The sequence below is a fragment of the Bos javanicus genome, chromosome 7, assembly GCF_032452875.1.
Source record: "Bos javanicus breed banteng chromosome 7, ARS-OSU_banteng_1.0, whole genome shotgun sequence".
In the NCBI taxonomy this organism is placed as follows: Eukaryota; Metazoa; Chordata; class Mammalia; order Artiodactyla; family Bovidae; genus Bos; species Bos javanicus.
Window position 1 is genome coordinate 65535101 of NC_083874.1, and position 13396 is coordinate 65548496.

General features: G+C 47.9%; 1 protein-coding gene across 1 annotated transcript in view; it reads left to right on the plus strand.

Annotated features, from left to right (window-relative positions):
• LARP1 (La ribonucleoprotein 1, translational regulator) overlaps window positions 1–13396 on the plus strand; it is a 61463-nt gene that overhangs the window by 38381 nt on the left and 9686 nt on the right. The window contains exons 2-14 of the mRNA XM_061424136.1: window positions 1090–1151; window positions 1415–1480; window positions 2396–2570; window positions 3466–3594; window positions 3671–3871; window positions 3971–4133; window positions 4962–5106; window positions 8102–8276; window positions 8401–8570; window positions 10724–11116; window positions 11909–12032; window positions 12154–12359; window positions 12829–12935. Coding sequence (XP_061280120.1) covers window positions 1090–1151; window positions 1415–1480; window positions 2396–2570; window positions 3466–3594; window positions 3671–3871; window positions 3971–4133; window positions 4962–5106; window positions 8102–8276; window positions 8401–8570; window positions 10724–11116; window positions 11909–12032; window positions 12154–12359; window positions 12829–12935 — 2116 coding nt within the window. The remainder of the gene's footprint in view (window positions 1–1089; window positions 1152–1414; window positions 1481–2395; window positions 2571–3465; window positions 3595–3670; window positions 3872–3970; window positions 4134–4961; window positions 5107–8101; window positions 8277–8400; window positions 8571–10723; window positions 11117–11908; window positions 12033–12153; window positions 12360–12828; window positions 12936–13396) is intronic.

Below are 13396 nucleotides of genomic sequence, written 5' to 3' on the forward strand. Positions count from 1 at the left end.
TCTTTGCAACCCCATGGACAGTAACCTACCAGGCTCCGCGGTCCATGGGATTTTCCAGGCAAGAATACTGGAGTGGGCTGCCATTTTCTTCTCCAGGGGATCTTCCCAACCCAGGGATCGAACCCGAGTCTCCTGCATTGCAGACAGACGCTTTACTGTCTGAGCCACCAGGGAAGCCCAAACATACTACTTAGGTCCTGGTAATATTTGGTTATATGTCTTCCAGAGTTCCTACTATGTGTATTTGTATGTATACCTTTTCAATTTATTTTACAAAAATAGGATTATAATTTTTTTTCATTAGTGTGTTTATGTTTTCATATCAGTAGAGATCATTATCATTTAAGAACACTCTGGAAGTTGCCCAACTTTTATTAGCCAGTTCCCTACTGTTAGACATTATTTTCAGTGTTTTTGAAATTATGAATAGCTCTTGCAACATCTTTGCACATAAGCCTAAACACTTGTCTAATTTGTATCATTAGGATAAATTCCTAAAGGTGGAACCATTGAGTCAAATGTAGGGGGTGATGGTCTCACTTTTCCTCTGGAAACTTGGAAGGCAGGCACATCTTCCCGTTGGTGACCACAGATCACTGAGGACAGAGCTGGCTCTGATGCACATGCCTTAGAAGAGGTCTTGGACTTCTTGGTTGCCCACTTAGGGTTTTTGTCTTGCCTTCCTAAGTCTACTCACATGAAGACTTCTAGAATGTTTGAGCCAGAGAGAGTCTTTCAGATTCCTTTATGGGATCTGCTGTGATTCAGGAGCCCTGGATTATAGAGCAAATCCTGCCATGGACCTAGGGTCTCCAGGCCTCAGTCCCCCTTACACAAGAGGGTAAGAGCTGTGAGAGACCAGTGTTGAATTCCTGGGGTTTGGGCTGTCTGCTTCTTCCATGATCTCACTTTCCGTAATTTCTTCAGAAAGTGGGGTTTGAGCATGTGTCCCTCTTCTGTCCACCACATCTTCTGTCTGGGAACCTACAGGTTGCTTAGTGGCATGGGGCAGTGATGAGGGTGAGGAGCTGGTCGGGGGCCCTCTCTGAGGGGTGCTGTATAACCACCTCTCCTTTCTTGCTTCCACAGAACATTCTGCCCCAGCAAAGGTGGTGAGGGCAGCAGTTCCTAAACAGCGCAAAGGTGGCAAGGTAAGAAATATGAGTTGGCAACCCAGGGGTGGGGGTGGGCTTCCTGGATGGAGGTGGGAGCCTCTTTTCTGTTGTAGTGAGTGCTTCTGGGCTGCAGGGGATTTCTGAATAGCAGAGGCACTTTTTCTGGGTCTTTGTTGTGGATGGTTCTCGTGGACAGACTGGTTTTGGCTTATGATCTCTTGGTGGAGCTGTATTTTGGATGAGGGCCTGAATGGTGGAGGCAGGGTTACCCTGGAACCCTCACAGAATGTGCCTTGCAGGTTGGTGACTTTGGAGATGCAATCAACTGGCCAACACCTGGAGAGATAGCCCATAAGAGTGTGCAGGTGAGTCTGTGGGGAGGGATGGGCAGGTTTGAACTCCGTCTACATGTTCACATTTGGCCTCAAGCTTTCAGTGCCTCGGGTGTTAATTTTCTGTTTTTTAGAAGGAGTGGTTGGAAAATATGGGCAACCTTGAAATAGCTAAGAATCATCCTTTGAGCCCTTGCTGTGTGACAGAGACTGCCAAGTGCCATTTATCCACCATTTCACCTAATCCTCAGTGACTCCTAGATAGGCCCTTCGGTAATTCCCATTTTACAGATGAGGCCACTAAGGCCGGGAGGGGAGGTTAATCACTAGTCCTTGATGGCCAGGCGGGGATTGAAAATCAGTGTGTCATGTTCTAAAACCTGTGTTCTCCACTTGGATTGCCTGTGAGTGCAGCAGAATGGTCATTAGGGCAGGTACCCACCTCCAGACCACAGGTTATGGGGAAGCTGACGTAGCTTTCCTAAGCCCCAGCAGAAGGTGGACCCCTGGTCAGTCCTTTCCCCATCAGCATCTTTTTTCCTGGCCTGACGGCAAGGTCTCTCATCGGCTTGGGCCAGTGGGCTTTGTTCACAGACAGGATTGGTGTGGACAGACCAGAGGCCAGTGTCTCCTCCATCCCACCGGTGATTCAGACCACATGGTCCTGTTGTAGGGAGTAAACACCTGGCCTTTGCAGGCCACAGCCCACGTTGAGGGGTTGTCTCTCTCATTTAGACTTAAGGGACCTGGAGAGGCGGGTTGTCCTCTGCTTCTTGCCTGTTTGACCACTCTTCCCAGCAAAGGCATGTCAGGCGTGAGAACAGGGCTATAGGGTACATCCACCCCAACCTGCATCATGTGCTCCGGTGACAGGGAGCTCCCTTCCATCCCATCCTGAGTGGCTTTCAGATGCACATCACTTCCCTGTTCCTCTGCTTCCTGCTGCAGCCACAGGCCCACAAGTCTCAGCCTGCCCGCAAGCTACCACCCAAAAAGGACATGAAGGAACAGGAGAAAGGAGAGGGGAGTGATAGTAAGGAGAGCCCGAAAACCAAATCCGATGAATCGGGGGAGGAGAAGAATGGGGACGAGGACTGCCAGCGAGGGGGACAGAAGAAGAAAGGTGAGTGACTTGGAGCAGGACTTGGGAGAAGGTAGCAGGAGAACAGGAAATGTGAGAACTCGAGGGCTGCTGGAGCAATTTCAGGAGCCCCCCGGAAGTGCTTGAGAGTCTGATGGGTGTAGGCTGCTGGGCCATCAAGCTCCTTTCTAACTATCTGTCCATCAGTTCTTTTGCTATAACCAGTATTTGGAAAGCCCTGTCCTCAGCACTGGGGCTCAAGCAGTGCAGAAGACAGGCGGTCCCTCCCTCAGTGTGTTCTTGGTGTCTGTTGACGTATTTCTGCCTTGTGTTAGATTTCATTTAAATACAGGCGATCCCATTGCTCTGGCTGAAATGGCTAGGATACAGGTTTGGCTGCTGTCATACGTATCTAGAGGAACAGTGGTTTAACCAATATGGAAGATTGTTTCTTTCACTTGAGAGCTTGGTAGGAGTAGGCCAGGCCTATAATGGCAGCTCTTTGATTCCTTTGTCTTGCTGTGTGTTGGCTCTTCTCATCCCAGGTGACTCACTCTACTTAGTAGCGTGGGGAAAGGGGAGAATAGCTCCTTGCTTTTTAGGGACGCACCCTAGCATTGACTGCTTCCACTCAGCTCTCCTTGGCATGTATCTAGGGGAGCCTGGAGGTGCGGTCTTGATTCCAGGCTGCCGTGTGTCTGGCTGTAAATGGTGTGCTCTGGAGAAATCGGTATTGGGAGTCAACCAAGAGTGTCCATCACATTGAAGTCCACCGCCTTCTTATTTCAGGGATGAAAATGAGGTCCAATGAGGGAAAGGCGTTTGCCCGAGGTGACCGGGGGCAGTAAAAGCCCTGCCAGGGACAGAGGATTGGGGGTAGAGGTGGGCAGGAGGGGCCTCTCCTTCAAGCCTTTCTCGTGCCCACGCTATCCTCCAGGGAACAAACACAAGTGGGTTCCGTTGCAAATAGACATGAAGCCTGAAGTGCCCAGAGAGAAACTGGTCTCACGCCCTACTCGTCCTCCAGAGCCACGACACACCCCCACCAACCGCGGGGAGATCAAAGGTATGCGCTCCCACTATGGAGGGCCTGGGCCTGGGGGTCACCCTCAGGCCTGACCTGATGCCCTCTCTCCCCATAGGGTCTGAGCCTGTCACCTACGTGCCCGTGGCCCCCCCCACACCAGCCTGGCAACCAGAGACCAAATCGGAGCCTGCCTGGCATGACCAGGATGAGACATCGAGTGTGAAGAGTGATGGGGCTGGTGGGGCGCGGGCTTCCTTCCGTGGCCGTGGACGGGGGCGTGGTCGCGGACGGGGACGCGGACGGGGTGGCACTCGAAGTACGTGAGGCCCCTTTGGGCTCCGGGATGTCTGAGGGAGTTCATCGGGGGCGGTGGGCGGGGATCTCCTCTCCCTCATGGTGCTTGTTCCTCCCATAGCGCATTTTGACTACCAGTTTGGCTACCGAAAGTTTGATGGTGCGGAGGGGCCTCGCACCCCCAAGTACATGAACAACATCACCTACTATTTTGACAATGTCAGCAGCACTGAGCTTTACAGCGTGGACCAGGAGTTGCTTAAAGACTACATCAAACGCCAGATGTGAGTGGACAGGCGTCTTCCTTCTGGAGACATGGGTGGGGTTGGGGGGTGCCTGAGGACGGAATAAGGCTGTACAGGCCCTTCTGGGGATCACAGTGGTTGCTGCCTCTGGCTGGAGACGAAAAAGATAACTTGAGAGAACTGTACTTCTGTTTTAAAAATGAATCAGTTAATGTTTTTAAAAGGAACGAAAATGTCTAGATTCTGTTCCCTTTGGGCCTCTATTTGTAATGGCAGCATTGTCAGAATGCTAATAGACACTTAACTGAGTCCTCATTGATGAGGCTCAGTGCTCAGCTTTATAGGCATTCTCTTACTTAGTTATAGAGTTACCTATTTAATTTTTATGAGCTGGGTTTTATCCCCTTTTTATTGATAAGCAAACAGGCCCAGTAACTTGCCCAACTAATAAGTGACAAGGCACAGATTTCAGTCTGTTTCTGTCTGACTTGCAAAACCTCAACTCCTAACCTCTCTAGTGGACTGTCTCCCAGTCCAGTGGGGGGGGCCATACAAGGAAAGAGATCATTGCAATGGGGTGTGATAAGCAGTTTAGGAGCAGAAGAGAAAGTGACCAACAGTATTGGGACTGGGTTTTAGAGGATGAGGAGTTTGTCAGGTGTACCAAGAGGCGGAAGGGCAGAGAGAGACAGTTTGACCCAAGGTTAGGGAGCCATGAGAGGATAACATCATCTCTTTCCAGCCTATAAGATTGTAAATACAGAGGGACAGGGTTGGTCAGAGGCTGTGTGAGGTTCCTGGAATGTACAGAACAAAGAAGGCATGTTCACACATGATGGAGCAATCACACTTCTCCCCTCCACCTAGTGAATACTACTTCAGCGTGGACAATTTAGAGCGAGACTTCTTCCTGCGACGAAAAATGGATGCTGACGGTTTCCTTCCCATGACACTGATTGCGTCCTTCCACCGAGTGCAGGCCCTTACCACTGACATTTCACTCATCTTTGCGGTATGTCTCCCTCCCTGGGGCTGGGGCGGAGGGGAAGGAAAGATCCTTACTTAAGGAGTTGGAGTTTGTGTCAAGCCCAAGAACCCCAGAAGAGTCCTCATCTCATTACTTGTGCTAAGGTTACAAGGCTTGGCCAGCCTCTCTCCCTCCCTCTCCTCGTTCCCTTCCCTTCTCTTTCTCACCTTCTTCCCCGTCTCTCCCTCACCCCTTTATCATGGAAGACATCAGACATGGAAATTTTACAAAAGTCAATACAGTGGTGTAATGAGCCCATTACCCAGTCTCAGCAGCTATCAATTCATGGGCAGTCTTATTCCATCTGTCTCCTCATCTGTTTCCTTTCCCAGATTACTTTGAAGAAAATCTCCAGTAATCTGACATTTTATCCATGTTTCAGTTAATCTGTCTGTAAAAGATAAAGGCCTGTTAAAGAAAAGTACTCACTGTAGCACTATTACATGTAAAAACATTAACAATTCTTTAATATCACCAAATATTTGTTCAGTTGCCAATTCACCCCGTTTTAGAAGTTTTCTTTCAGTAATTTGTGAATCAGTAATTTTACATGTTCCGTACTCCAGATTTTTATAAATTAGTGATTGAGAGACCTGATCAGATTCAGGTTTTTTCCTTCCTTTCTCCCTCCTTGTCAAGAATACTTTATAGATAGTGATATAGTCTCTCAGGTGGCACTTAATGAGTGCTTCATCTGGTTCTCTTTTTTGTCACATAAGCTGTAAATTACCTGTTACTTCATTAGAAACTATAAAATGTGTATGTTCTGTCTGTCTGTATTTGTTTGCTGGAATAACTCTTTACGGAGGTACTTTGCCTTATCAGCTATTTGGTTACCAAGAAGCATGTAGTTTGTACAGGAAGGGCAGTTAAGTGCTTTATCTTTTCCTTTGTTAACCAGTTCTCAGAATTATGAGCTGATCTCTAATAACCTTCAAAGGTAACTGGTAAGGTTTCAGTTTGTTTTTTTTTGTTTGTTTTTGTATCATTACAGACTAGTAGATTCAAGCATTCTGTTTCATTTATTGTAGTTATTATGCTAAATCAAATTGTTGCCAGTGGGACCCTAGTTCATCTTGTACTTTTGTTGCCTCAGATCTGGAATGGCCTTTTTTTTTATTTCTTTAAGACACTCTAGGGCCTTTATTTTGGGGAAATGGTAGTTCTGATATTTAGATATCACAGCCTGAGTTGTAGGGTGATTGTTGCTATGATTGGTTTTTTTTTTTTTTTTTTTTTAATATATCATGAGATTACACTGATATTTTCTGTTAATATTTCTCCAGTGCCTTTACTTAACCCAAGGATCTTTTATGTTTGTAACTATTACTCTCCCATGCCAAAAATCCTGATTCCAAACAACATCAGAGTAACTATTCATTGTTTTACTGTACAGACTATGCTTACAGTATCTCTCCTACTCCTAGATTTTTTTCCCCATTTATACGGTCAGTGACTATTAAGTTGAAATACTTTTTGTGTGGTTGTGTACATATTAGTTTTAGTAATTTTGCCTTGCTCTCACATTTTTGGGAATGCTTTCTTACGCCTAATTTCTTACTTGTTTTACATTTATATAAAATATTTCTGTGGTTCCAAAGGCAAATGGTATGTTGATAGTCCAGCTTAAAAGATTTTCTTAATACTTTTTTCCCTTTTACTATAAACAAACTTTTTTGAATCCTTCCATTAAAAAAAATAAGTAAATGCCTCTCTCTATTATATACTCACCCTTTCTTAGATGAATGGTAACATAGCACATGTATTTCTTCGCCATTTTTTGCTTTCACTTAATGTATCTGGGAGCTGAGCACTTAGTAGTGGTAGTGGTAATAGAGAGATACTCCTCGTTCTTACTTAGAGTTGTGTGTATATGTATCTTTTCACGGTTTAGCCAGTGTGTCTTTGTTGTAGGAGTGGGATGGTTGAACTGAAGGCCAATGCATATATAATTTTGCTAGCTGTTACCTGATTCCCTTTCTAGTGGGTGTACTTTCTGCGATCTCACCAGCAGTGTATGAGAATGCCTCTTTCCCCAGCCTCACCAACAGAGTATGTTATCACATGTTGAAATGTTTTTCTTTTCCATTTAAAAGATTTAAAAAGAAAATTCTTCTCTACTCTCCATTACTTCACCCCCTTTCCCCCAAGATAGATACCTGTAGCCCTTTACCTATGAATCCTAGAAAAATTTGTGTGCATTTGCATGTTTTTAATTAAGAATTCCAACACCAGTGGGATCTTAAACTCATTGATCTAGACCTGGTTTTTGTGACTGTTAACCACCTCAACACATATGAAGCTGACTTTTAAGCCTGAGTAGTGTTGGGTTCGGAGAAGGCAATGGCACCCCACTCCAGTACTCTTGCCTGGAGAATCCCATGGACAGAGGAGCCTGGTAGGCTAAGAGTCGGACATGACTGAGCGACACTTTTCACTTTTATGCAATGGAGAAGGAAATGGCAACCCACTCCAGTGTTCTTGCCTGGAGAATCCCAGGGACAGAGGAGCCTGCTGGGCTGCCGTCTGTGGGGTCGCACAGAGTCAGATACGACTGACGCGACTTAGCAGCAGCAGTGTTGGGTTGAATTGCTGTGCCATAATTGGTTTAAATTGCCTATGTAGTGGCAAGTTTAGGTAGTTCCCGATTTTTTCCTTTTACAGGCAGTGTTGCTGTGAATGGCCTTTTGTCCATATCTTATACATGCTGTCACCTATTGGTACAAGTATTTCCCCGGATTGATTCTTGGAAGTAGAATGGCAGGGTCAAAGGGCAAGTGTGTTCTGCATGTTGTTACCTCTTACAAGTTTGAACATCTCACTCATCTGCTGGTTGTGGAAGATGGGGCCAGTTTTCTTATACTCCTGCCAACTCTGGACTTTTGCGCTGAGCTCATGGGGCTCAGTCATGCCCCGGCTTCCAAGATCTTGGTCTGTCCTCGTCTTCCCTCTGCATCTTCTCCCTCCTTCTCCCCTGCAGGCCCTAAAGGACAGCAAAGTGGTAGAGATTGTTGAGGAAAAAGTACGCAGGAGGGAGGAGCCCGAGAAATGGCCTCTTCCTGGTCCCCCGATAGTGGATTATTCCCAGACTGATTTCTCCCAGCTTCTCAACTGCCCAGAGTTTGTGCCCCGCCAGCACTACCAGAAAGAGACAGGTAGGTACCCTGCTGGCATGTGGATGCCTCCTTGTTGCCCTTGTCTTCCGGCCAGCAGTCCTGCTCGGGGCTGGCATCAAGAGGAGGACTGGAGGGATGAGGACCTCCCCTTTCTACCCTTCAGAGTCTGCGCCTGGCTCTCCCCGTGCGGTCACCCCAGTGCCAACCAAAACAGAGGAGGTCAGCAACCTAAAGACGCTGCCCAAGGGCCTATCCGCCAGCCTCCCTGACCTGGATTCTGAGAACTGGATTGAAGTGAAGAAAAGGCCTCGGCCCTCTCCAGCGCGACCCAAGGTGGGTGAGGCCTGTTCCCTATCCTGGATTCTAGGGGCTTGGGCTGGAGAGTGCGGAACGGGTATCACATAGGCACAGAGCTCTGTGTTCTAAGGGAATAGCAGTCAGGCCAGGTAGTTCAGGGTTATGATGGAAGCCACAGGCCACCAGTGAGTGCAGGAAGGCTGATATGGCCTGTTTCCATTTCCAGTGGATCACCCCCCAAGATAGCCCTATCTCTGTAGTTCCTGAGTGGCATTTTTCATAGGAGGAGATCATGTAGCCTCTGGCAGCAGTCTCATTGAAAGTTAAGTGTTTCTTAATACTTGGCTGGGGTTTTTGGTTTGATTTTTTGGGGTTTGTTTGGGGCCTTATTTGGCCAGTCTGTGTAGCATGTGGGCTGTTAGTTCCCTGACCAGGGATCAGACTTGTGCCCTCTGCAGTGGAAGCACAGTCTTAGCTACTGGGCCACCAGGGAAGCCCCTTGGCTGTTCTTTTTGCCTCATCTAAGTCCTTATGGCTGCATTATTTAGTGCCGTCCCCCTGAATTTGTCCTCACTGTCTCATATATAACTCCATCAAATCCTTGGAAAAGGGAAGGGAGAAGGTGCAGACCCATGGCCTGGAGAGTTAGAGTCTAGACTGGAACTCAGGTCTTCTGTCATTGTTGGCTGGTGACCTTGGGAAACTTCTTTAATGTCTGAAGGCCTCACTTTATCTTAGGTTGAAAGGAAGGAGGGGTTAGATTGCTCTAGAAATAGTAGACCAATATATGAGTAGCTCACACATAGTCTTCTGTTAGAGAAGTGTTTCAATCTGAAACTAAAATTTGAGGAACAAACTTCTCCATTCACCTGCCCACTGCCATCCCTTCTTTGGATACCTTGGTCTAGGCCTTGAGAGGAGACCTGATAGATGACCTTGTATGGAATTCTGTGCCCCCTTTACCATTGTACCACTGTGATCGATTCCCTCATCTCCTTCCTGCCCCCACACCCCCAACCCTGTCTGTTCTGGTTGTTCAAGAAGTATCAGATAGGCTAGAATGTGAAGAGAAGGTAGTAAGTGACAAGGACCTGACAAGGTTCAGTTCAGTCCTTAAGACTGCAGAGGCTTTGGAAAGGCCTTTCCAAAGACACCTAGCCCCCAGTCCAGAATTAGAGCCCTCCACTTCCACCTGGCCTATCCTGACCCTTGCAAAAGAGAGTAGTTTAAGATTTATACAGAAAGCTTTTTTTTTGGCACAGCAGGGAATTAATGTTTAAATATGTTGTGTGAGGTAAACAGATGTTTTACCTCCAAAAACTTGCAGATAATTCATCGTATCAACACTCTGAAATACTTTGTTTTGGCTGAAAGGAGTCTTGTTTTTTCTCCTGCCTTTGGGACATGCTGTGTTTTTGGTTTTTTGTCTGTTTTGCCTCTTACAGTCTTTGTCCCTGCCTTCATCTGGCTTGCCTAAACAGGTCCTTTCATAATCACTTCTTCACAGAAGCCTTCCCTGAGTGTCCCCAGTCCCGCCCCCATTTGCTTAAGTGCCCCTCCCTAAGTACTCCCACGAGGCCTATTTATAGTCTTTACCATCACATTGCAGTTGGTTGGTTGGTTGGTTGACTTTTTCTCCCTCTAAACTGTGAGCTCCATAAGTTCAAGGACCTGGTCACAGGGCCTGGTACCAGTGGGTTCTTACCCATTTAGCAAATAGTTGAACATGGGCTGTTGTTTGGTCACAATGTAAGTTCTGAGGGTGCGATGGAAGGCAAGGCAGCTGTGGTTCTTGCCTGGTGAAGCTTCCAGCTTATTGGGCGGAGTTGGGGATGGGGAAAAGGATGAAGCAGCCTGTTGAACTTCTTCATGTATATGCTTGGAGGCCAGGTGCTGTGGAGGGGTGTGTATTTAGGTAAATGAGAGTGCAGTCTGTACATACAGAGAGCTTGTCGTTTCAGTGTTTGTGAAGGACTGATGTGAACTGTGAGTGGAGAAACCCAGAGTCGTATGGGACATCCTTTTTTCGTGAGTGACTCCAGTGCTGACAGCTGTGACTTGGTGTCATTTTCAGGGCTGCAGATGTAACAGTCCCATGTTGAGGGGTCAGGGCTTCTCTCAGGGGACAGTGACAGCCTGGCCTAAGGACTTCCTGGTGATTCTCTCTCTTTGGTCTCCCCCCATTTTAGAAGTCAGAGGAACCCAGATTTGTTCACTCGACCACTCTGCCTCAGCATCTGCCCTCTCAGCAGCTGATGTCCAAGGATCAAGATGAGCAAGAGGAACTGGATTTCCTGTTTGATGAGGAAATGGAGCAGATGGATGGACGGAAGAATACCTTTACTGCCTGGTCTGATGAGGACTCTGACTATGAGATTGATGACCGAGATGTCAACAAAATCCTCATTGTCACTCAGACACCACCTTACATGCGCCGGCACCCAGGGGGCGACCGCACTGGCAACCACACCTCGCGTGCCAAGATGAGTGCTGAGCTGGCCAAGGTCATTAATGATGGGCTCTTCTACTATGAGCAGGACCTGTGGACTGAGAAGTTCGAACCCGAGTATTCCCAGATCAAGGTGAGCCTTGGGCATAGTGGTGGTGGGGGCCTAGGGTGCCTGTGACGTGAGGCAGAGGAAAGCTGACAACCGCGTGGCCTTGGGCACAGAAGCTCAGCACCCTCATCTAATAAAAGGGAGTGACGATTGACACTCCTTGTGGGGGATATTAAGAATGAGAAGAGGTGTATAAACACTGTAAACTGCCCATGTGAGAGGGGATCATCCTGCTTCTTGATCATCCATGTTTAATTTCAGAGGTTGGCTAGACACTATTGTGAAGAATAAGATTGGATTTTCATTTCTGTTCTTAAATATTTAGGCATGTATTAAAGTTTAAAGGCGTTTTGAGGAACTTGCTTTTGAGTATGGAATATGGAGAAAAGATAGGTCTTTTAAAAACTCAGTGCTGCCTAGAAACAGTCAGAACTGGAAGTGTAGGCATTTTGTGTATGGTGGTCAGTCGGCTTCTGGTGAGCCTCTGTAGTGAGTGGTAATAGTAATGTGTTTCAAAATGAGAGAATTGCAGGAAGAGTTGGGGAGGGGAGTCTGTAGCAGGTTCCTGGGGGGCTGGAGTTCTGACCTCAGTGCTGCTGCAGGGAGGGCTGGGCAAGTGCTGCTGGGTGAGCACATTCAACCCCTTGGCACCTGGGGTTGAGGCATGGTGATGGGCAGCTGAGAGCCCGGGAACCAGAATTCCACATATGTGGACATAGGAACTGCCCTCCTCAACTTCCTGTCTTGATTCCTAAAACAGGCTAGGGCAGTCCTCTTACCAGCCTCTTTTCCCCACCCATCTCGTGTCCTCTGTAGCAAGAAGTCGAGAACTTCAAGAAAGTCAATATGATCAGTCGGGAGCAGTTTGACACACTAACCCCTGAGCCCCCTGTGGATCCCAACCAGGAGGTCCCTCCTGGACCACCTCGCTTCCAGCAAGGTGAGAGATGACCCCTGCCACCCTGGCCTGAGTGGGAGAGTCTGGAGCTGTCTGACGGGGCTTCTGGGGACAGGCAGTTACCGGCCCCCCTCTGCTCACTGTCACCGCTCTGCTTCTGCAGTTCCCACTGATGCCCTGGCCAACAAGCTGTTTGGTGCTCCCGAGCCTTCCACCATCGCCCGCTCTCTACCAACCACTGTCCCAGAGTCGCCAAACTACCGCAATGCCAGGACCCCCCGCACACCCCGGACACCGCAGCTCAAAGATTCAAGCCAGACATCGCGGTTTTATCCAGTGGTGAAGGAAGGTCGAACACTGGATGCTAAGGTGAGGCATTGATGCTAAGCCACTAAGTCTTGGGCTCACTTGACTGCCTTCGGGGCTCTGCTTCTGTCCCTTGTCTTGAGCTAAGAAAGTACCACACACCCCCACCCCACCCCCACCTGCTCCATATTCTTAGGCTAGTGGGCCCACTGGGATTGAGTGACCCCATCTGCAGTGTGGAATGGGGGCTGGGAGTGGTGGCCCAAGCAGCCATGATAAGATCTAAGGAGAACTGACAGGTCCTTGAGCAGATCACATCACCCACAAGCCTCAATTTTGTCACCTGTCAAGTAGGTGTGCCAGCTCCTCCTCACAGCTGTGGACATCACATGAGACTAGATATGAAAATGCTCTGTAAATTGTGAGATAACTCAGACTTTAGGAGGGTACCGTAATCTTACAAATACTTGATGCTCCTCAGATTCATATGAGTATGACTGTATATTAACAAATCCCACACTGACCTTTGCAGACGCCTCGGAAAAGGAAGACAAGACACAGCTCGAACCCACCTTTGGAGAGTCACGTGGGCTGGGTGATGGATTCCCGCGAGCACAGGCCCCGGACTGCTTCCATCAGGTGTGGGCCATGGGAAAGGGGATCAGGCTGACTGCAGGGAGGGCAGCAGAGCCATGACCGTGATGACACCAAGACAAGAGTACCTCTTTGGTCTGCAAATGAAGGAAAATTTAAGGAAGGGGCCCTCATCCAAATCCAAAAAACCAGGAGTAGTCTAGAGAGCTTAAATCCAGATCCTGGGGAGAGGAAGGCTGCTTTCTGAAGTGTGGTGGCTGCATGGCATTCTCATGGGAGGTCAGACGCTCAGTTGATTTCAGACATGCATATCTGCTGCCTCCCTCTGGATAGCTCAGGAGTTGAATAAAAGTACAGCTGTGTCTGCTGGACACAGCTTCTGGGGGTAGGGCCTGGATTCCTTTTTATTTATTCTCAGGAAAATGACCCCAGTGTTCTAAATTCCAGAGAAGGTTTGGGAGCCACTGACCTATGCACTCTTATTTATTTTCTGCAAAGATAGATGG